At 50.9% G+C, this 24198-nt stretch overlaps 2 protein-coding genes across 8 annotated transcripts in view; both read right to left on the bottom strand.

Annotated features, from left to right (window-relative positions):
- Nucleotides 1-16557, bottom strand: LOC117802948. The gene is made up of 6 exons (XM_034663817.1): nucleotides 16492-16557; nucleotides 15630-15809; nucleotides 14767-15007; nucleotides 6452-6566; nucleotides 845-962; nucleotides 1-483 (listed from the first exon to the last, which is right to left on the bottom strand). Exons 1-6 carry the CDS (start codon nucleotides 16555-16557, stop codon nucleotides 1-3), a joined length of 1203 nt encoding a protein of 400 aa, XP_034519708.1.
- TMCO3 (transmembrane and coiled-coil domains 3) overlaps nucleotides 13987-24198 on the bottom strand; it is a 52412-nt gene continuing 42200 nt past the window's right edge. For 2 of the 7 annotated variants that reach the window (XM_034665526.1, XM_034665522.1), the window contains exons 14-16: nucleotides 20300-22581; nucleotides 15101-18565; nucleotides 13987-14848 (exon numbers count right to left, since the gene is read on the bottom strand). In XM_034665526.1, the coding sequence (XP_034521417.1) occupies nucleotides 22237-22581 (345 nt within the window). In that variant the 3' untranslated portion in view covers nucleotides 13987-14848; nucleotides 15101-18565; nucleotides 20300-22236. Of the gene's footprint in view, nucleotides 14849-15100; nucleotides 18566-20299; nucleotide 24198 lie in introns of those variants that run through there. The other 5 variants (XM_034665523.1, XM_034665524.1, XM_034665525.1 and 2 more) reach the window with 5 other exon arrangements.

Here is a 24198-nt window from a genome sequence, read left to right as displayed (position 1 = left end):
TCAGGCCCAGGAGCCCACATCCAGGCTGTCGGGCCAGGACAAGGAAGAGGCTGGTGTGGGCGGGTGTGGGGCATCTGGGGCAGGAGGACTGGACACAGGGCAGTNGAGAGCAGATTTCTTAAACGTAAGGGGTTCCTTCAGACACCAGCTTCCAAACTGCAGGTGTGGGCTACAGAGAGCTTTAGTAGAAGACGCTGAGGGTCCACACGGGCAGGGAGAGCAGGGGTCAGGCCCAGGAGCCCACATCCAGGCTGTCGGGCCAGGACAAGGAAGAGGCTGGTGTGGGCGGGTGTGGGGCATCTGGGGCAGGAGGACTGGACACAGGGCAGTTTTGGGAAAGGTTGCTGGCAGTGGCACTCCAAGCCGGGCAGCAGAAAGCAAGACGTCGATAGGCCATTTCGAGAGTGCATTCTTCCTCTCCACACTCCCTAAAACCTCCAGCACAGCACACACCGAGTCTTTCTCCAGTCTAGGTTTGCCGTCCTATAACCAGGCCACAGATTCCTTAGGGGAAAACCATTTAAATTCTGGCTTCGGGGCACCTGGGGGGCTTAGGCAGTGAAGCATCTGCCTTCGGCTCAGGTCATGGTCCCAGGGTCCTGGGATCGAGTCCCGCATCGGGCTCCCTGCTCAGCGGGGAGTCGGCTTCTTCCTCTCCCTCTGCCCGCCACTCCCCCTGCTTGTGCTCGCTCTCTCTTGCTCTATCTCAAATAAATAAACAAAATCTTTAAAAAAATAAAAATAAATTCTTGGCTTCACGGACACCATCATAATAAGCCTTTGATGCGAGGTTGGAAGAGCACGACTTCTCAGTAGGCAACTGGGTGATATGACGAACGCTTACCATGTCATCTGTGACAACAACCGTGAACTCATGACTCTTCCGCCAATCCTGCGCCTTTGTCCAGCATCCCCCGGTGCAGGAAAGGAACTCTGTCCGCCCAGTTATTCGTACTAGAAACCTGGATGGAAGTCAAATGCCTCATGTGCTCTCAGTAGCTAAAACCAGTCAGCAACTTGAAATACCTTGAGCTCTTCTCTTTCCCATCTCCTCTGCCATCCCCCTGGCCCTCTACTGTCCTCTTCATTGAGGACAACGAAACAACTCCTTTGTTCCCTCCTGCAGTCGTCCCACTCGGATCGCTTACCTATCCAGCAGCCAGAGTGGTATTTTAAAAATGGAGATCATGCTATTTCCTGCTTAAAATTTCTCGGTTTGCACCCTGCTTTGGGGCTGGTAAGAAGCCAGGGCACTGAGATGAGCAGACTCCAAGCAAGGCTCTTCTTCAACGCACTGCTGGCTCACACCGGGTCGGCCGTGTCTCCAGGACCTAACCCTGGAGAAGGCTGTATGCGTGCTGGAGACAAATGTGTGTGCTGATGTCGCCAGGCTGAGTTAGGTCCAATTGGTGTGTAGTGTGGTGCAGGGCCTCTGAGTTCCTGATGGCCTTCTGTCTTGGTGTTGTGCCCATTGCTGGAGGTGGGGCATCGAGGTCCCCTATGTTGTTCTAGAACGGCCTTTTTCTCCCTTAACCTGTCAGTGCTCGCTTCCTTTATTTAGAAACACTGGTGTTTAGTGTGTATATACATGTATTTATTTTTTAAGTTTTATTTAAGTAGTGTCTACACCCTACGTGGGGCTTGAACTCAAGTGCTCTTTGACTGAGCCACCTGGGTGCCCCTAGTGTGTATATTTCTAATCGCTATATCTTCTTGTGAACTCACCCTTTATCACAATCACATTATGTTGTTGTTATTATTACAGAATGTCCTTTGTCTCATGTAACAATTTTTTAAAGATAGTGCATGTGCGTGTGTGCAAGCCTGGGGAGGGGCAGAGGGAGAGGGACAGAATCTCAAGCAGACTCCCCGTTGAGTATGGAGCCCAGATGCACGCCCAGAGCATGACCTGAGCCACAGTCCAGGGCCAGCTTAACCAACTGAGCCACCCAGGCACCCCTCCTATGACAATGTTTTACTTAAAATCTATGTTGTCTGATATTAACATAGCCACTTCAGTCTCTTTTGGTCACTCTTTGGTCACAACTAAATTGTGAGTAAAATCTTTTTCCATCCTCTCACTTTCAACTTGTGGGTCCTCAGACCAAGAGCGAGTCCTCCAGGCGGCATGTAGCTGGATCCTGCTTGTTATCCATTCTGCCGATCTATGTTTTTTGATCCATTTACACAAATATACCTTATTTGCCCAATATGTAGAGTTCTAATTATTTTATGTATTTGTCTATTAAATCAGGTAGGAAATTAAAAGTATAGCTACTAACCAAGAATACAATAATTTGCCCCTGTATTCACCCTTACTACAGGTCTTTGTCTCTTCATATGGCCGCTGGCTGTGTCTAGTGTCCTTCTGTCCCAACCTAAAGAATTCTCTATAGCATCTCTTGTAGGACAGCTCTAGTGGAAATAAACTCTTTCTGCTTTTGTCTATCTGGAAATGTCTTACTTTCGCCCTTGTTTTTGAAGTACAGGTTTTCTGGATACAGAATCCTTGATTGGCAGGTTGGAGGGTTTTCCCTCAACATTTTAAATATGTCATCCTACTGCCTTCTGGCATCCATGGCTTCTGATAAGAAACTGGCTGTTATTCTTACTCAGGATCTCTTACTAAGGATCTCAATGAGTCACATCTCATTGCTTTAAAGATTCTACGTGTCTTTGAGTTTGATTATAATGTGTCTCAGTGTGGGTCTCTTTAAGTTTACTCTACTTTGAGTTCATCCTACTTTGAATTCATTGAGCTTCTTGGATTTATAGTCATATCTTTCATCAAATCATACACTATGACCAAGTGGGATTTATTCCAAGGATGCAAGTATTTTTCAACATAAGAGAATCAATCAATGTTAACACATCACATTAATAGAACTGTACACACACACACACACACGTATATCTGTTAGATACTTCTATGCCAATGTTCCTTGCAGCATTATTCACAATAGGCAAAAGGAGGAAACAACCTAAGTGCCCGACAATGGGTGAATGGATAAACAAAATGTGGTATAAATATACAAAATGGAATATTATTCAGCCGTATAAAGGAATGAAATTCTAACACATGCTACAACGTGAATGAACCTTGAAAATACTATAGTAAGTGAAGTAAGTCAGACACAAGAGGGCAAACAGTATGGTTCTATTTACATGAAATATCTAAAATAGGCAACTTAGTAGATAGATAAGTACATGCGTGGTGACCAGTGACGAAGGGTAGCAGAGAATGGGGAGTGGTATTATGTAATAGTCACAGAGTTTCTGTTTAGGGTGATTCAAAAGTTTTTAAATAGAAAGTGGTGATGGTTTCACAACATTGTGAGTTTAATTAATACCACTGAATTGTACACTTAAAAATAGGCAAAATGGCAAATTTTATGAAGTATATTTTACCACAATTTTAGAAATTAGTAACCAAAAAACATTGAATTGTACATTTTAAATGGGTGAATTGATGGCACATGAATTATAGCTCAATGAAACTATTTTCTTTTAAAAAAAAAGAAGCTATAAAGGACAATTGGGGAAGATTATATATGTTCCAAAAAATAGACAAGAGAAGACATTGCTATTTTGCTAAGTATGACAATGGTATTGTGACACTGTAGATGGTTATCTTTTTTCTTAGAAGAGGCATGGTGATGAACTGAGTTACTCAGCATCATGATGCCAATACTTTACTTTTGAATGGTTGGGGGAGAAATGTATGTGTGTCTTTGAGATGGGAGAGGAGGAGAGAGAGAAAGAGTGGGGGGAACAAATATGGCAAAATGATAACAGTTGTTTAGGTATGAGTGTGTATTTTACTATGTGCTCAACCTCACTGTATTTTCTTAAAAGGTTTTGTTTATTTGAGAGAGAGAGAAAACATGAGTAGGGGGAAGAGCAGAGGAAGGAGAGGGACAAGCAGACTCCCCACTCGTGGGGAGCCCAACGCAGGGCTGAGATCATGACCTGAGCCAAAGTCAGACGCTTCCCCAATTGAGCCACCCAGGCGCCCCACCAACGTCACAGTATTTTGAAACTTTCAAAACAGTTGGAAGAAAATCCCCTTCTGTTCAACATTAATCAGAAGGTTCTAACCAGTGCAATAAGGCAAAAAGAAATTGAGGCATAAATATTGAATAGGAAGAACTTAAGCTGTCTTTATTCCTCGATATGATCGTGTATGTGGAATACCACAAGACTCTACCAAAACTAACCACTAATTTCAGCAGATTCTCCAGATATAAGACCTATGCAATGAAATCAGTATGTTTCTATGTAACAACAAACTATTGGAAAACAATTTTAAATATTGTTTAAAATAGCATGAAAAATATCAACTTATTGGCAATTAATTTAGATGTGCAAAGATCTATAGAAAAAATACAAAACACTGTTTTAAAACTCTAAAGCAGACCCAACACTTTGGATATATATCGTATTTTTGGATGGGGAGACTCAGTATTGTTAAGGGGCCCATTCTTTCCAAGCTAACCTACAGAAAATGCCATCTCAGTCAAAATCTCAGCATTATCTTGGAAGAAATTAGAAACCCGATTTTGGGGGAAAAATAGACTTCACTTTTATAGCAATTTTAGGTTCAGAACAAAACTGAGCAGAAAGTACAGGAACTTCTCATATACCCTCTGCCCTGCACCTACACACAGCCTCCCCCACTATCCAAATTCTGCAGCAGAATGGCACATTTGCTAAAATCAGTGAACGTACATTGACACAGCATAATCACCCAAAGCCCATGGTTTACTTGGGGTCCACTCTTGGTCTTGTACATTTTCTATTTTGGGCAAATGTATAATGACACGTATAGAATCATACTGATCCCGCCCTAAAAGCTTCGGTATTCCACTTCTTCATCCTCCCTCCCTACTAACTCCTGGCAACTATTGACCGTTACACTGTCTCTACAGTTTTACCTTTTCCAGAATGTCATGTACTTGGAACCGTACAGTAGGTATTCTCAGACTGGTTTCTTTCACTTAGCAATAAGTAAGTTTCCTCCAGGGCTTTTCATGGCTTGATAGCCTATGTAATTTTTAGGACTAAATAATATTCAATTGGCTGGATATACCACAATCTATACATTCATCTACTTTTCTTTTTTTGAAGATTTTATTTATTTATTTGACAGAGATAGAGACAGCCAGCGAGACAGGGAACACAAGCAGGGGGAGTGGGAGAGGAAGAAGCAGGCTCATAGCAGAGGAGCCCGATGTGGGGCTCGATCCCATCACGCCGGGATCACGCCCTGGGCCGAAGGCAGACGCTTAACCGCTGTGCCACCCAGGCACCCCTAAATAAATAAAATCTTTAAAAAAATGTTATGAACAACTCCTTGCCCACAAACCCACAGATGTGATAACCCAGATGAAATGAACTAATTCCTTAAAAGACACTGTAGTGTTAAGTGACATTAAGCTATTTTTTCTCTTCTTTTAAATTAAAAATCAATATAATTAACATATAATGTATTATTAGTTTTAGAGGTAGAGTTCAATGATTCATCAGTTGCATACAACACCCAGTGCTCACTCCTTCATATGCCCTCTTTAATGCCCATCACCCAGTTACCCCATCCCCCCACCTACCTCCCTTCCAGCAACCCCCAGTTTGTTTCCTAGAGTTAAGAGTCTCTTATGGTTTGTCTCCCTCTCTGATTTCGTCTCATTTTATTTTTCCTTCTTTTCCCTATGTTTATCTGTTTTTTTTTCTCAAATTCCACGTATGAATGAAATCATATGGTATTTGTCTTTCTCTGACTGATTTACTTCACTTAGCCTAATATGCTCTAGTTCCATCCACATTGTTGCAAATGGCAAGATTTCATTCTTTTTTTTTTTTAAGATTTTTAAAAATTTTATTTATTTGTCAGAGAGAGAGAGAGAGAACACAAGCAGGGGGAGTGGCAGGCAGAATGATAAGCAGGCTCCCTGCTGAGCAAGGACCCTGATATAGGACTTGATCCCAGGACCCTGGGATCAATACCTGAGCTGAAGGCAGATGCTTCACTGACTGAGCCACCCAGACATCCCAAGATTTCACTCTTTTTGATGGCTGAGTAATATTCCATTGTATATATACACAACATCTTCTTTATCCAGTCATCTGACATGAAGCTTTTGATTACTGAGGCATCCATTTCAAAAGACATCTGTCTTGAATAAACATATCTCCACCTGTATGACACAGCTACCAGCCAAAACAAAACAAAAACCAGATAAGGAACTAGGTCATCCCCAAACATGAAGGTCCCTCTTTCAGAAAGCTCTGGGTAACCTAGATAATGGTGTGAATGACTCCATATCTCCCTTCAGTGCCCTAATTCCCACTCTTATGTGTTAAGTTAGCCAGAAAAGAACCAGAAAAACCCTAGACGCCCTGTCCTTGGATCCTAATAAAGGCAGAGCCCCAGGTGCATGTGCTCTCTCTTTACCTGTGATCTCTCTCACTGGGTGGTCCTTGGGTGTTCCGTGTATCCTCCAGGAATTGTGAGTAATAAATCTTGTTCCTCAAACCAGCTGATGGTTTTTTGGAAGTGCATCCTGTGACTATAAGAATACAAGGGTCAGTCCTCATATTGGCCCTGGTGGGGAATGTCTGTGGGCTCACTATGAATAACATGAGCCCAGATGAGTGCCTCAGGCATTCCTAGTTCCGATAATTAATAACCTTCCCAAACAGAAAGCACCAAGTTCATGTAGGTTCACCGTGAATTCTACCAAACATTTAAGAAAGAAATAGTACTAAAATCTACAATAGGCTAAAGAAGAAAACCACATTGCCCTCTCAGTACTCACAGAAGAAACATTTGACAAACTCCAGTACTCATTCATGGTTTTAAAATACTCTCAGCAAACTAGCGATAGAAGAGAATTTACTCAAACTGATAATAAACACCTACAAAAAACCTACAGCTAGCATCACAGTTAATAGTGAGAAAATCAAAGCTTTCCCACTAAGATCAAGAACAAGACAAGAGGGGCACCTGGGGGGCTCAGTCAGTTAAGCATCTGCTTTTGGCTCAGGTCATGATCCCGGGGTCCTGGGATCGAGCCCTGTGTTGGGCTCCCTGCTCACTGGGGAGCCTGCTTCTCCCTCTGCTTCTGCCCCTCCACCCTCTCATGCTCTCTCTCTCTTTCTCGCGCTCTCAGAAATAAATAAAATCATTAAAAAAAAGAACAAGGGAAGAATGTTCTCTCTCCTCCTTTTCAACATTTTACTGGAAGTCCTAGCTAATGCAAAAAGACAAAAAAAAAAAAAGGAAGAAGAAGAAAAAAGAAAAGGTACAAAGATTGGTAAGAAAGAAAACTATCTTTGTTTGTTGATGACATGATTGTGGAGCAAATACAAAAGAGTTGCCAAGAAACTCTGCAGTTAATAAGCAGTTATAACAAAGTTACAGGATACAAGGCGAGTATACAAAAGTCAATTACTCATATGCCAGCAGCGAACAAGTAGAGTTTGACATAAAAAAAACTTAAAACCACTTATGTTAGTACCCCCAAAATGAAATACTTAGGTATACACATGACAAAATATGTATAAAGTCTACATGAGAAAAACTATAAAATCTGATGAAAGATATCAAAGAACTATGAATAAATGGAGAGATATTCTGTGTCCATGAATCAGAAGCCTCACTGATAATGTCAGGATGTCAGTCATTCCCGACTTCATCTGTAGATTCAGTGCAATCCCAGTCAAAATCCCAGCCAGTTCTCGTGTAGATATTGGCAAACTGATTCTAACAGTTCTATGTAGAGGCAAAAGCCGAAACAGTGTTGAAGGACAAGAACAAAGTTTGAGGACTGACACTATCCAACTTCAAGACCTACTGTAAAGCTACAGTAATCAAGATTGTGTGTTATTAGCGGAAGAATAGACAAGCAGATCAATGGAACAGAACACAGCGCCCAGAAATAGACCCACATAAATACATACATGGCAAATAAGCGTAATGAAACGATGTTCCACACCATATGTCATTAGGAAATTGCCAATTAAAACAACAACGAAATTCCACTACACCCCTGTTAGAATGGCCAAAATCCAACAGTGACAACACCCGTGCTGATAAGGATGCAGGACAGTGGGAACGCTCATTCATTGCTGCTGGGAATGCAAGATACATCCCCTTCAGAAGACAGTTCGGCAGTCACCAACAAAACTAAACATACTCTCACTGTAAGACCCAGCAGCCATGCTCTTTGATATTCACCCAAATGAGTTGAAAACATGTCTGCACAATAATCTGCACATACATGTTTATAGCAGCTTTGTTCGTAATTGCCAAACGGTGGAAGCAACTAAGATGTCCTTCAGTAGATGGATGTATAGGGGCGCCTGGCTGGCTCAGTCGGTGGATCATGTGACTCTTGACCTCAGGGTTGTAAGTTCGAACCCCATGTTGGGTGTAGAGATTACTTAAAACAATCTTTAAAAAAAAAAAAGTAGATGAGAGGCGCCTGGGTGGCGCAGTCGTTAAGCGTCTGCCTTCGGCCCAGGGCGTGATCCTGGTGTTCTGGGATCGAGCCCCACATCAGGCTCCTCTGCTATGAGCCTGCTTCTTCCTCTCCCACTCCCCCTGCTTGTGTTCCCTCTCTCGCTGGCTGTCTCTATCTCTGTCGAATAAATAAATAAAATCTTTAAAAAAAAAAGATTTTATTTATTTACTTGACACAGAGAGAGACAGCAGAGAGAGAGAGGGAGAAGCAGACTCTCTGCTGAGCAGGGAGCCCAATGTGGGTCTTGATCCCAGGACCCTGAGATCACGACCTGAAGGCAGACACTCAACTGACTGAGCCACCCAGGGGGCCCCCATAATAGTCCTTTCTTATCCTTTTAATGTCCATGAGATCTGTAGTAATGTCCCTTCTTTTGTTTCTGATATTAGTAATCTGTGTCTTCTCTTTTTTTTTTTCTTAGCCCAGCTAGAATTTTATGATTTTATTGATATTTTCAAAGAAAGAGCTTTTGGTTTCATTGATTTTCTCTATTGATGTCCTCCTGTTTTCAATTGCATTGACATCTGGTCTAGGTTTGTAATTTATTTTCTTCTGCTTACTTTGGATTTAATTTGCTCTTTTTCTTCCAGCTTCCCAGGGTGGGAGCTTTGGTGACTGGTTTTAAATCTTTCTTCTTCTTGATTGTGTGCACTCAGCGCTGTCAGTTCCCCTCTAAGCACTGCTTTCACTGCATACCACAAATGAGGTAAGTCATGTTTTCATTTTCATTTTGTTCAAAATACTTTTAAATTTCTCTTGAGATTTCTTCCTTCATCCACGTGTTTTTTAGAAATGTGTTGTTTAATCTCCATGTATTTTCAGATTTTCCAGTGACAATCTGATTTCAAAATTTATATTTAATACCAACATCTTACAATATCAAGACAATCTGAAGAACAGTACTGTTGAAGGATTTGCACTACCAGATTTTGATGCCACATTAAGACAATGTGGTGTGACAAAGGATAAAGTTACAGTTACTTGATTTTCAAAAAAGGCATTGATGTAATTCAACAGGGAAAAGAAAGTCTTTCCAATAAATCGTGCTGAATCTACTGGATTTCCATATGGAAAAAAATAAACTTTGATCGGTACTCATACCAAACTCAAAAAAATAATTTCTGAAAGCTAAATTTAAATTTTCCGGAAGAAAACAGGACCTTGGAATAGGTAAGGGTTTTAAAAATAGGACAAATATGGCACTAACAGCAAAAGAAAAAAATGTATAAATTGGACTTTATCAAAAGTTGAAACTCTTGTTCATCAAAAGCAAGTTTAGAAGACATCCATAGACTGGGGAACATATTCACAATCGGTATGTCTGATAAAAACTCCTATGCAAAGAACAACTACAAATCAATAAATAAAATGTAAAGAACTCTGTTAATTGTCAAAAACTTGAACTATTATATTAAAGAAGAAATCTGAATAACTAAGAAGCATGTGAAAATGTTCCTAACTTCCTTAGCAATCAGGAAAATGCAAATTAAAACCACTGTAGGATACCATCTCACACCCAAAAACAAGGGGTTGATAATAAAAACTGTTGATAAAAATGTGGTACACCTGGAACTGTTATACCTTGCTGCTAGGAGTAACATGTTCAAATCTCTTTGGAAAACTGCTTGGTATTTCCTTTTTCTTTCTTTTTTTTTTTTAAATATTTTTTATTTATTTATTTGACAGAGATAGAGACATTGAGAGAGGGAACACAAGCAGGGGGAGTGGGAAAGGAAGAAGCAGGCTCATAGCGGAGGAGCCTGATGTGGGGCTCAATCCCATAACGCCAGGATCATGCCCTGAGCCGTAGGCAGACGCTTAACAACACTGCCACCCAGGTGCCCCTGCTTGGTATTTTCTTTTTCTTTTTTTTTTTTTTAGATTTTATTTATTTATTTGACAGAGATAGAGACAGCCAGCGAGAGAGGGAACACAAGCAGGGGGAGTGGGAGAGGAAGAAGCAGGCTCATAGCAGAGAAGCCTGATGTGGGGCTCGATCCCACAATGCCGGGATCACACCCTGAGCCGAAGGCAGACGCTTAACCGCTGTGCCACCCAGGCGCCCCTAGAAAGCTTTTTAAAATGCCATTGAGCAATAGATCCAAAATGTAAAATACCTAGGAATAAAGGTAATGAAAAAAATACATAAGACCTCTTCACAGAAGTATACAAAAACTAAAGAAGAATTAAGTAAATGGAAGAATCTGCTACGCTCATGGATTGGCAGGGTCAGTATTATAAACTGGCCAACACATATACATGTGAATTGATTCTTAGTCTTACTAATTATCAGGGGAGTGCAAATGAAGAGCTCAAGCAGAAATCGGTTTATACCCACTTGCTGTGCAAGTCTCACAGCAGCAAGTATTGGAAAGGCTGTGGATCAATCATACCCCTTACACACAGCTAGTAGGGATGTGAACTGCTGTCATCACTTCTGAAAATAATGTGGCATTATCTTATTAGGTCGAGTATTCCCATACCCTACTGCCCAGCCATGCTGCTTCTAGGGTGTGTCCGGGGGCACACTCAGCATCAGGGTTTACACTACCAAAAAGTGAACCACAGTTCAAGGTCCAACAGCAGGAGACCCAACAGGATGTGTACCCACAACAGGATCAGAAGCGGCACGGAGCACAAGTGAGGTAGACCGTCCCTCACGCCCACGTGCCCGCCCCGCTGACAGCTGACAAACCAGACTCGAAGCGCACGCGCACGTCATATGTGTAAGAGAAAACGAAAAGGAAGCAGCTAGAGAGGATGGTAAGCACCAAATCTGGGGTAGTCGGCACTCCTTGGGGGATGTTTCTCCTCCGCTGGGTGAGGCTGCACAAGGATTTATGTTCAGCGGACAAACGTACTGAACCAAGCACGCACCAGCACGTGGGAACAGAGGTCCCGACTGCCCTGGTCATTCCACCTGAGGTCCAGCGCCTGGGACATCTCAACGTTACTTCAGTCCCCGCTGATGAGGGAGCCGCAGGCTGGCCGAGGACAAAGCACAGGCTGACACCCTGCAACCCCCACCCCCACTCCGGGGTGGGCCAGTGTGACATTCTCCCAGGAAGCCGCCAACTCTCTTCTCGTTAACGCCTTGCTAGAGGGAGAAACCACCTGTACTTGACAAAGGCAAGGCCTCCGGGGTCTTGTAGGTCCTCTTTAGTGTATGAAAGTTCTTCTGAAACCTCCCTTTTCCATACCTCCCCCAGCCCCATGGTGTATAATGAGCCCCCCTCACAACCCAGGGCAGCAGCTCTTTCTGCCCACGGGGCCTGTCCCCGCGCTGTAATAAACCACCTTTTTTGCACCAAAGTTCCCTCAATAAATCCTTCTTGGCCGTCGGCTCCGGACCTCACCCCACCGAACCTTACCTATATTCCAAAACTACATCACCCACCTCTGCCCACTGGCCCTGCACGTTCTGGCCCCTGAGGACCACTCCAGCCCACGTTGGCCCAGTTCCCCTTTGGTGACCAGACTCCGGTCAGACCAGACACTGGAGATCTTGGGACTGCTTTCCCTTCTCACTTTATATAGTTACTTTTAGCGGTGAAATACAAGCACTCTTTCTTTTGTCTGGCATTTTCTACTTTTCTGTATAAATACATAAAACAAAATCTTAGTTTAAAAACCCCAGGAAACATCTCTTGGTATGAAAGCTGCAAACGGACGGTTTGCCCTATCCAAGATTAAAAAGGAAAAATAAAAGTAAAAAATGTTGCCAACATTCACAGCTCACAGGATTCTACACAGAGTTCCAGATTTCTGGCTTCTTTCAAGGAATGGGCCATGTGGCCCCAGAAGCGGTGCACCCCTGCAGGGTGGAAGCCAGCTCAGGCTGAGAGCCCACCCCACTGGCCCCATCTGCCTCCGGCCCCTCTTGCCCCTCCCGCCGCCTGCCCTCCAGCTGCACGGGCGTATCTGTGATTTCTCTCTGCTCTGGCTGCCTTCCTTCCTCCCGTGTTCTTGCTCCTTGGTGTCCTTACAGGAAAAAAGACTCCCCACGGCAGCCGTCTCGTCTAACCACCTCCTCTGACTGATGGACGAAGGAAATGGGCCATAAAGTGGCCTGGAGTCTGTCGGGGTGGGGTGGGTGGGGGCCTGGGACCCACGGGGTTAGGGAGGGGAGGCGTGTGGGTGTCAGTGGGGGCTGCTGGCTGGAGGAGCCGAGATCTGTTCTGCTGAGGACACAGGAAAATAGGTCCAGATGGAACTAAACTGGAAACCAAGGAGGAAATGGACACCAGACCCATTTCGGGGGCCAGTCCAGTTGGCCATCTGAGCGAGCCACAGGGTCAGCCAGTGCTCAGCCTTTCAAGGAGACACCAAAGTGATGTTTAAAGGAAATTCTCACTTGCTACCTGGCCACCCCCCCCACCCCCCGTGTCTGGCCCAAACCACAGAGGGTGGGTGGTGGAGGAAGGCTGGGGAGTGGAGCCGGAGCGGGAGTCAAGGTCGGGGCAGGGGCGGCCGGCAGGGGTGGGGCGCCCTGCGTCAGCTTCCATGGTGCCTCGGACAACACCAGGCAGAGCCCAGTGTGCTCTGATTTTCTCTGATTTAAAACGGTCCCACGGAAACAAGACAGTGTGAGTGTTAACATGACCCTCCCAACCCCCACCCAACCTCCCAGGCAAAAGTCTTCTGCACGACCACCTGGGGCTGCAGGATCATTAGCCAGGGGACCTCAAATTCACCCATCTGCTCCATGTCCTTTTCACATCGCATCTGGTAGATGATGTCACTAGAGGCTCCGGACCCAGAAGGGCCGGTAGCTGGGACTGCCCCCACCCCCTCCCACCAGCCCCTGCTGACCATGGTCTTGGAGCCTCAGGCTGTGGGGAAGAGGTCCTCGTGCCTCTTGCACAGCTTTCTCTCGAGAGCCAGCCACAGAACCAGACCCGGCTGGTGACCTGAGCAGGGGCTTGCACCCACCCACGTGTGGCTGGCGATGGCCACTTCCGTGGCAGGACAGAGAGAATGAGATGTGTGCTGGAGAGAGGTGGGGGCCTCGACCTCAACTCTAGACTGACCAGAACTCTGGCCAGGGATCAGGATTAGAGCAGCAGGTGGCCAAACCCTACAGCAGTCGACACTCACAAGCCGACCCCGGAAGAGAAGATGCTCGGAAGGAGGGTGCTCTCCAGTGGCCTATTTGGGCAACAGCTCCCCCCCACCCCCCATCTTTTATCACAAAATGAAAATCCCTTGCCTGGGACCTGTGAAGAGCAGAGGTCACTAGAGCTCAGTGGAGGACTCCCGGAGGTTCCAAAGGTGCTCTGGGCATTCAGCCATGAAGGGAAATAAAGGTGCCTTTTAAAACCCACACGTCCAATCATAGGATAAGATGCTTTTACTCATATATTCTCACTGGAATGGCTGTCGGATTCTCCATGCCTGTGGGGAGAGTGCTGGGGTTGGTTCCTGTGTCCCACACCCACTCTGTGCAGCCACGCAGAGCCTCAGCTTCTAATCAGTGTTCCATGATTTTTATTTGTAATCCCAAGAGGTTTAATTTATGCCTATAGTGCACAAACCCAGCCTCGCATGGAAGCCAGAGGCAGGGACCCTGTTCCCCGCGGTCCCGCCCACCTGCCTGCTCACAGCCGGCTTGGCCTCCACACTGGGCAGGTCTCTGAGAGGATGGAGACCCAGCGCCTTCATCACGGGTAGGGGCCCTCTCCACTCATACGGCCCAGCACCCGCACACCAACACTACCGCAGGCGCCTGCACCCCAACCTCCCACTGACCCCCACCCGCACCAAGGCCCATTTTAAAACAAGAAATGTGAAAATTTCTAATGCCAGTTCTTGAAAGTAGTGTTGGCCGTCTGAGCCCAAGGCCGCGCTGGGTCAGGGTGGGAAATGCTGTGTGCTTTGACGGCATTCCCGTAGTCCCTGTCTGAATGGTGCAGAGGGGCCCCCAGCTGCCGGCTGGTGGGCGTTCCGGTGCTGCGAGCCAGGGGGCTGCCTCTCCACCCGTCATCTATCATCTGTCTCTCCATCTGCCTGTGTGTCTACTTCTGTACCCACCTATCATGTCCCTCCATCACTCGTCTACACTCACCTATGTACCTTCCTGTCCACACACACGCACACGCTTGTACTCGCAGAAACTTAGTCCTTTACATTCTGTCACTCGGTATAACTTCTCCTAAAGCACCTGATGGAGGAAAGCCCACCCAAGCTGGGAGGACCCTGTGAACTGACCGAATGACAGGCTGGGCAGCCTAGCTCATGCGCTCACCTGCGGGAAAGGGGCAGCAGCTCCCACGTGCAGCCAGGGGAACCAAGCGGGACAGAGTCGCACCGACCTTCGGGCTCTGGGTCTGCAGGGCGGCAGGCGGAGAGGCCCTAAGGACGCCCACGCCCACGAGCTGCAGGGACTTGGGGTCCCTTTGTCCCAGCCCACCTGTGGCCCCGCCCCACACCTTGGAGCCGCCTCTGAAGCCCCACCCAATCCAGCCCTTGGAGCCCCCCACCCCACCCTGAGTTCATCCAAAGCCCTGCCCCCGCTGAGGCCCCCACCCCACCAGGAAGTCCTGCTGCACCCACGCCCGGAGCTGCACCTGGGACCGCACCTGTGCAGACCCTCGGGGCCCTTGTCCCAGCTGAGCCTGCAGGTGGCTGGCCCCAGGGCTGGCCCTGGTCGTCCTACACACCCACCGGGTCTCCCAAGTCCTGTAGCCATGCGGATGCAGGGCCGAAGAGGGAAGCAAGTCCTCATTCCTGGGCAGGCACAGGAAGCCTGTGTCAGTGTCCTGGGGTCTCCGTGACAAGGCAGGTTCACTGGGTGGCAAGCCAAGCTCCAGTCCTTCCGGTGGGAGGAGGGGAGGGTCCAGACCTAACGACGTCCAAGGTCCTCAAACTAGGCCAGGGACAGGTACACACAGTTGCCACGCGGTGCTGGTAGGAGCCTCAGTGGCCTGGCACCCCAGCCTCGTCTCGCTCTCTGGGGGGTTAAATTCTCTGCGAGTTAGTCCAACGTGGATGTTGGACCAGAATAAACAGACGATCAAGAACCGTTGGCATGACGGGTGACAGCAGAATGGGACGGCCACAGACGGCAGGGGAAGTGTATTTTGGATCCCATAAGTGGGTCAGACGCACCAGGGAGAAGTCAAAAACGGAGTGTCGGTTTTCAGTGCTCGCCAAGCACTCGTTCCCGGTGCAACTAGGTGTCTCAGGAACGTGTGCGATAGAAACACAGAAGAGACCGTCGTGGGACAGAAGGCAGACGTCAGCCCGCAGGAACGGCCGGCTCGTGTCGTGCCCGTTACTCCGGGAAAGCTGAGGAGCAGGAGTGAATCTGGAAACCCGCAAGTGGGAGTCGATGGTCCTTCGTTCAGCCGGGAAAGTTCCTTCTTGCCAGGCTGCCGCATCTAATTTCTGGAAGCCCGTGGCCTGGACCACAGTGTGCGGCACGGTCAGGACGGCGAGCGTGGCAAAAGTGCGGGCACCCGACGACCTCAGCGGAGTGCGCCCCCATCCGCTTCCCCGAGGCCCGGCTCATGCCTCTGCGGCGGTGGCACCAGGGTTGACGGGGTTCCCAGCGTCAGGGATGGAGGACCGGTGGCCTTGCAGAGCAGCCTACGAGGAAGGCGGGCTGACCTTCCTGCTTTACAATCTCAGATCGTGAGGCCCGACCTCTCGCCGACTTGCTGACCCCCAAACTGTCATTTCAGACTACCCTCCACTTTTCAGTCCTCCTGGGTTTGTGTCCACCTTCCTTCTCTAATCTTCACATTTCAAGGAAAGGTTTGCGGGAAAACGGCAGCTATCAAAAGGAATTTGGAACCGTGTGTGAACCTGGAAAGGGTCCAGGCCGTGTGCTGGAGCTGGCGGCTGAGCGGTGGACACCAGCGTGGCTGAGGGAGCGGCCCGCTGCCCGCGCGGGAGCCCAGTGCACAGTCCCGGGGCTGACGGACGGCACCCTTGGACTGCCAGCCTATGTTCAAGCTCAGTGTCCGACCACTGGGCTCCTGCGAGCTTTCCTCTTGTTCTTGGGGTTTTCTCTGCCCAGAATGCACACGGTCATGGCCGGTGTCCCGAGTCAGACGCCACGGGCACATGGGGTCCTTCGTGAGGCTGCTGGGTCCCGTCCTCTACCCACATGGACGGCTCCCCGGCCTCCATCTCGATGAGCAAATTCACCTTCCTTTTACCTTCTCGGTCGAGCCTCTAAAAGCCCTTTTGGAGGGCTTTTGTAAAACGTCAGGAAGACCGGCAAGCTAGCTCTGTCCTCTGGACCATTGTGATCCACCCTGAGACGCTGGAGTCCACTTTGAGGGAAGAAATGGGAATTTAGGGGAGGAAACACATCTCAAAACAACGCCCGACCCCCATATGAGAACCCATGCTGAGGCAGCACTTTGATCCCTAAAGTGGGTTTGAGGTAACAGCAAGCCCATAAAAGCACCTCCCGTGGGAGGTGTCCCCCCAGGGGACGGCTGCCCGGGAGCCACCAAGCCTCTGCAACGCAGGTAGGGTGCAGAGCTCGATGTGCTCACCTCCCTCTCGAATACTCCTTGTTTTGAAATAATGGTGCCCCTTTGCTCATAAATGCTCCCTTCTTTCCTTGCGCCCGCCTCGCCTGTGCACACACCAAGTTCTTGGGTCATTTCTCCACACTTGATTTCATTCATAAATCGGGAAATAAGAGATTCCAGTGACTTGCTTCCTATGGACAGCTGGTGCTCACCCACCATGCAGCCTGCACCCCAGCTCCCCCTGTCCGGGCGGGACACACGGCCGCTCCCTGAGAAGCACCTGAGCACGCCGGCCGCATGCGGCATCCCTCTGTGCGCTGGACGCCACGGTGGTGCCCGCCTGGCACCTGGTCGGGGCAGAAGGTGCTGGAAGCCAGGGTCTCCTGAGCGCCCCCCCCAGCCGCTCCCGAGACCCCATGGCCCCCTCAGCCCCAGGAAGCACCTGTGTTCTGCCTTCCCCGACCTTCCTCCCTTACGCCAGTGGCTTCAAACTCTCCGACTGGCCAACACGCGCACGTGACGCGCATGTGTGACTGAGCCAGAGACGGCAACAGCACTTGCCTGGCTGGGTGGCTGTGCTCCCACGGCCACAATCCACTCCAGGGGACGCCTCCTCCACCAGAGTCTGCCGTTGGAGAGACGCTGCGCAGTGGTCCTCGGAGCCCAGTGCCGCGGCAGCTCTGTTCCAGACTCTGTTCCCGGCTCGGAGGCCTTTGTCTTCGCATCTGGGTCCACGTGTTCGGTCAGCAAAGGCCCAGCTAGGGCCACCATGAGCTGGACGGCTGTCTCTCCCGTGTGCTCCCAGCCCAGCCGCACCAGCACTGCCTGGAAATGCGTTAGAAACACTCATTTTCAGGCCCTAGTCCGGACCGACGGGATCTGGGCTCCATTGCGGCAGAGCCATGCTGGCTGGACGACACCAGGAGTCCCCGCGGACCCGCCTGTGACGCAGCCGCACCCACCACGGGTCAGGCGCTTTCAGGTCGCTCCTTACGCCACTTCACCCCTGCCCTGGGACTAGCGCCTCAACACAGGCCAACAGAGAGTCTTTCGAGGCTCATGAGTGTCCCGTGGAGGAGGTGACAAAGGCTGACCACCGCCAGGTAGGTGCTAACGTGCCGCCTGAGAAGCACCTGGGCACCCACACCTGCGTGCACACGGATGCTGCTGTGCCTCCTTGCAGGAGTCAAGGACCCCGAGGCCCCCCTGCCTCTCCCCTCGCTGAGCATTTCCAAAACTATGCCGTGGTGACCATGCCGGGACACCGCTGGTGACAGAAGCACTTGGCAGCGTCTTCACGGAAGGGACGGTCACAGAGGGTGAGAATGTCTGCCTCAAACTCAGCATCAGGATGAGTCAGAAACACGGTTGAGTAAAAGACCACAGAACACAGTACTTCTGGGAAGCGTTCACGCCACTAACGGCTCCTCGGGGAAGGAAGCGCGCACCGCGGTGAACGCTGAACAGCCGGGGAGGCAGGGCGAGGGGCCGTGCAGGGGAGGGGTGTCCCGGCCCCGACACGGTTTCCTGCGGCGACCACACCCATGCCCACACGGCCTGCATGTGAGAAACAGCTCGTGACAGGGTTTCTAAAGGCAGGGAGTGTCCTCACAGCAAGCACGGGGATGTGGGCGTGTCGGGCTCATCCTAATAAAGGCCTGCCCCCCACCCTCCCCTAGGCCTGTTCACCCCAAATCTCTAAACAATGTGCATGTCACGTTTCTGGATTCCTCACGCGGCATTCAAAGGCAGGTGTCGGCAGGCCCCCCAGGCCACAGGGTCAGGGTTCAGCCCGAGCCCCCATGAGCTCCTGGAGCAGCTGGGGATGGGCCCGCCCTCGGCCAATGCCCGCTGGACCCCTCAGCACATCCCTCCCTGAAGCAAGCAAAGCAAGGCCTCCTCACTCTGGCCGGGACAGGGAGGCCGGGGGCCTGCGGGGCACCAGGCCCTACTTGCCCTCAAGAAAGACAAGCCTCACTCTTTCTGGATGAGCTGACGGAAACGGGGCAGCCGACCTCTCCGCCTGTCTCGTGTGCGGGGCGCACGGACTCTCCACAGCCAACCTCGAGGCCCGGTGCTGGCGAAGGTGCCGCTGCCACAGGCCTCCTGAAGTCGCGGACCCCGGCCAGGGCAGGCAGGGGGAGGAGGGAGCCAGTGTGTGGCCGGGAGGTGTGGGTGGGGGTTAGGCGATTCCCCAGATTAATAAGGACACTTGCAGGGGCTGGGGCTGCCATCAAGCAGGAGGAACGGAGAGCCCTGGGCCCCCGGCCCACAGGCGTAGGCGCTCTGCCCTGGGAGCCACGAGAGGCAGGGGCATCCAGACCTTCGTGCTGAGGGCCAAGGGCTGGCATGTCCCAGGGGTGTGGGGAGCCAGCAGGAGTTCCGGAGTCGGACACCAGAGCAGCCACCCACCCTACGGAGCCTGTGCACCCTGGCCTCTCCTTCCTCCTCCCCGCCTGCCTGCTCCTCACCTGTCACCTGGAAGAACCACCTGCCTGAGCCCAGGAGGGTCGGCCTCGCCCGGGGCCACAGCCCCACCGCGCCCGCACCTGCAGCTTCTGAGCACCGAGGCCCCCACGCCCGCCCTGCCGCTGGGCCTGAGCCTGCCTCACCTTCCCCCTTGGGGCTCTGACGTAGCACGACCACTTTGGGCCCAGGAGACACTGTGCCCGAAGTGGATGCTGGCCACCTCTGTGCTCTGCCCAGGGGCGGCGAAGCCTTGCCGTCTCCGCATTTAGGCTTCGGCAGCATGGATTAGTGCTGCGAGGGAGACGTGGCCACGGCCTTCGAAGCCCCAAGGGGGCTCTGCTCTGTCACACCTGGTGCCCGTGGCCTGGGAGCCATGGGGGAGGCTGTCTCACACACCGACCTCTGACCACTGAGCACCTGCTAGCCCAGCACCTCGTGCCACTCCTGGGCACCCCCGACCCGCCTGCTATCTTCCGAGTGATTGGCGGTTCCCCGGCCCATCCCGTGCACCAGGCCGCCAGCTCTGCCTCCACTCTGCACCCTCCCTCCCCTGCCTGCTTTGCCCACGGTCAGTGATGCACAAGTGTTCTCCTGTGTCCGTGGTGTAAGCTTGCTCAAGCTTCTCTCCTAACTGACCTCCCACGCAAGACCTGCTCTAACGGCCACGGCTCTCAACCCTCCAGCCAGATGGTGCTGGACGTGCTCTGGCTTCCCTCAGGCCAAAGGAAGCTCTTCCACGTGGGGCTTCAGGCCCCGGGGACTGAGGGCGCGGTTTACCGCGATCCTGCCCCCCCCCCCCCCCCCCCCCCGCNGGGTGCCTACCTGCCAGAGTGTAGGCGGGACTCAGACCCAGGAAGCAGGAAGGCCACGCGAGGGCGCCAGCAGGTTGGAACACGCGCAATGCACGTGGGGACCAGAGGAGCTGGGGGTCGGGTTAGCACTCTGGGTGTGAGGGGTGACCACCCAGATGACGTGTGTCAGGGACCCGGTGAGGCACTGGCCGTCAGCAGCTGGTGCCCCACCCTCCCCTCTGTCTTCAGCTCTGTGCCTCAGATGTCAATCCACTAGGAACGGGCTCACACCAGACACCGGGTTTTAAAATCAAGGTGAGGGGGCGCCTGGGTGGCACAGCGGTTAAGCGTCTGCCTTCGGCTCAGGGCGTGATCCCGGTGTTATGGGATCGAGCCCCACATCAGGCTCCTCCACTATGAGCCTGCTTCTTCCTCTCCCGCTCCCCCTGCTTGTGTTCCCTCTCTCGCTGTCTCCATCTCTGTCGAATAAATAAATAAAATCTTTAAAAAAAAAAAAATAAAATAAAATCAAGGTGAGGAGGTCACTCCTAGGCTGGTCAGCAAGCACACTTCCCTCCGGCGTGCCATCAACAGCAGGACTAGCCCATGCGCAGAAGAGATGCTGATGGCGGCAGCGGCAGGGGCTCCCAGGGGTGCCCAGCGGCTCGTCGGGGCAGAGAGGGGACAGCTGAGCTCTCTGAGTTCGGATGAGGAGAGGAGAGGGAGGATGAGGCCGGAGATGGCTCTGTGGCCTCACTGTGTGGCAGGGGTGTGGACGATGGGCCCCGAGAGGTGAGTGGAAGGTGAAGAGGCCACGTCCTGGGGCTGCAGCCCGCCAGGGAGGGTGCCCTGCGGGCAGACATCTTCCAAAGGCACGTCCTCTTGGCGTCTTTACTCACCAGTGACATCCCCTGCTCCACGTTCTGGGAAAAACTACGTCAGCGCATCAAATAGGTCTCCTTCCCCTTAACACAATTTCTTGAGCTCCTAGCTCTGCCCTCAGGTGCTGGGGACTGAAAATGAAAGAACAGGCACCCCAGAGGCCGTCCTGAGTGGATTCCAGCCTGCTGGGCACGTAAGAGAAAGCGTCCTGCCCGCGTGTCCACACCCAGTGGTTTTGAGGGAAGGGCACTGATGTGCTCTGATTGAGAAATGAATAAAACCAGTGCTGTATCTCCTCTCTATCCATTTCCTGCAGACCAGATGCAGCTCACTTCCTCCCACACACTGTTAATCACACGGTCACATCTGCGGTCCTGGTCGTGGCCGAGGTGGCGTTCCTCCGCTGTAAGGACTCTGGTCCAAGTGCTAGGCTCTTAAAGCCCATCTTGACAGGACACTCCACTCAGTACCTCTCGGGGAAATCTGTAAGGACCAGACCTTCCAGCCCCGAGTTCTCTGAAATGAGGCATACAGTAACCAAAATATAAAGTTCAAAGTTACAACTTAGGCTTTACAAATAGCACTGTATTAACTTGGTCTGTTAGAGAATGATGCGGCAAGGTACAAATCATCCTCACTTTTAAAAACTGTCAAAGATCAGTTTAACACAAAAATCTAAAAAAATTCCAATAAATTTCAATTAATTCCTGATTGTAAATGATCTTTATTAAAGCATGCATATTCTTGTGATTCAAAACAAATATTTTAAAAGGATGACATATCTAATAAAAACCGACATGTTTTATTTAAAATTATTATAATAAAAACAAATAGACATTTAGAAGATATCTGTCATTTTAGAAAAGAGACAGTAATGACTAAAGTAACTTTCCAAACTCACTGCGCGAATTAAAATGTCACATCACAGAAACGTTTAATAACAAATATTGACCAACAGATTGCAACACAAAAGTTGAATAAATAAAAAACCTTTCTGATTTTTTTACCAAAAAATCATGAACTGATGAAGTAACAATAGAAGGCTAACATTAACTTCAGAAAAAAAGGCACATCCAGGCAAAACAGTCAGGGTGATCCGTAAAATGCAGCGTTATATTTATACCGTGCGTGACCAACTGAATGGAGTAAAGCACTCGGCGCGCCCGAGACCGCGGCAGTAAAGGTCGTCACGCCGGGCAGACGGGGAGCCCCTGCCACAGGGCGCTCTGTCCCCGAGGCGACGGTCGCGCGGGGAGGTGCGGCCGCACACGGGTCTCCGGGTCTCCGTCGCGAAGCCGTCCGGCCCGCCGCGGCCCTCCAGAGGCCGGAGCGTCTCTCCGGCCGGGGCGCGCACCTCGCCACGGCGGCCCTCCACAGCGCCGGGGCCAGCAGGAGGCTGAGCGCGCTCACGCTCAGGGTGAGGAGGTACACCTGCAACAGGTAAGCGGCAGCGGTGTCGCGCAGGGCCGGAGGCGCCCCGCACACCCCACGGAGCCACGGGCACGCGGACGTGTGGACGTGCGGTGCGGGGACATGTGGGCCCTGACGGGAGCTCGTGCGCACGGCTCACCCCGCGGGCGGACCGAGCACGCGGCCGCAGGGCAGGCCTCGGACGGAGCCTGGGCACAGACGTCATCCCTCAGCCACCGTTTCTTCAAAATCGAGACTCATCCTGTCCTCCTCACACTCACGGACACGAGGGCACAAGCACGGAATTCTGAATGCTTGCCAGCATGTCCCACGCACCAAGAGGAACTTCTCTATCCCTTGGCCCAAACTAGGGAGCAGGTGTGCAGAACCGCATATTGCAGGCATCTCGTGGTGGGGGGGAGGGGCTTACTGGGAACAGGGTGCCCGAGGGAGGGATGCTCGCTGTAAGGGGGGCAGCAGGCAAACCCCCGCCCTGGTTCAAGGACCCACCCGACACGTGCACACAGGCTTGCACAAAAAAGGGCAAAACAAAACTAGACGCAGGAGGGTGCTGGCGGGTCCAGTCAGGTTTGGGCAGAAACTACCGTCCATGGGCTTGTATGTCCACGAACCCCAATCTGAGAGCACCCTGAGTGTTTCTAAGCTAGAAGCACAAGTCTGTGGGGAAACGGTATGCAGTCTCCCGGCCGCTGGCCTACATGCGATCCTCGGGGACCCAGCAGTCAGAGCCAGGGGTCCAGGCTGCTCCTACACGAGCCGGCATTTAGCCTCTGTCTGCAGCAGAGCCCCTTTATTGTCCACCCTGCTTGCACTCAATCAGCAGCATCACCAGTCCTCAGGTCACTCAGGGCTCACACTGGCCCTGCTCTAAGGGACATTAGCTCTTACCATGGTGGACCAGACTGCGGCCCGCGGACCCCATAGGCCACAGCCAAGCACAAACGTCCTGCTTGTCAAATTTAAAGTGACAACCGGGGGTCATCAGACGACATTTACCAAGTTCTAATTCACAGCCAGTTTTCAAAGGGCAAATGAACGAAGCTGGAGAGAACAAGGCAAGTGCACAGCGGCGGGTGGCCATGCCCACGGACCCACACATGGGCGTGCGCGCACCCGGCACGGGAGAAAGCCAGGCCCGGGATGAATGGACCAGAGACAAAGGGGAAGGAGGCAAATGGGGGGTAGGGGGCTCACCTTCCAGGCGCCACGCAGGGGGCCCAGCGCATGCATGCTTAAAACTATGGTGGGGGAAGGAGGGAGCCGATGAAAAGAGCCCCAAACTTTCGTATATGTTGATACGCGGGAAAAGCCTCCGTGTATTTTATACACAGGATGCTTTGTCATCACTTCTATTCGTTTTAATTCCAACTCCCAAAAATCTGGAGACACAGTGTCTTCAGAAGCACTTCTGAACCCAAGCTCACCTTTTACACACAGGCCAATGCTGCAATGTATTTTGTGAAAAAACTCCGCAAACCAACCAGGGACTTTCACACAACATTCCAGCTCTGCCTTTTCCACGGTTTCGGAGTTCAGACCAAAGCGCAGGCACGCAGCTCACAGATGCGGTCCCGGGAAGGCCGGGGCTCTCGGCCTGGCTGACGGCCCTGCACAAAC

The sequence above is a fragment of the Ailuropoda melanoleuca genome, chromosome 7 (assembly GCF_002007445.2).
Source record: "Ailuropoda melanoleuca isolate Jingjing chromosome 7, ASM200744v2, whole genome shotgun sequence".
Lineage (NCBI taxonomy): Eukaryota > Metazoa > Chordata > Mammalia > Carnivora > Ursidae > Ailuropoda > Ailuropoda melanoleuca.
Note: the sequence above shows the minus strand (reverse complement) of the source record. Positions and strands in the feature narration are given on the sequence as shown.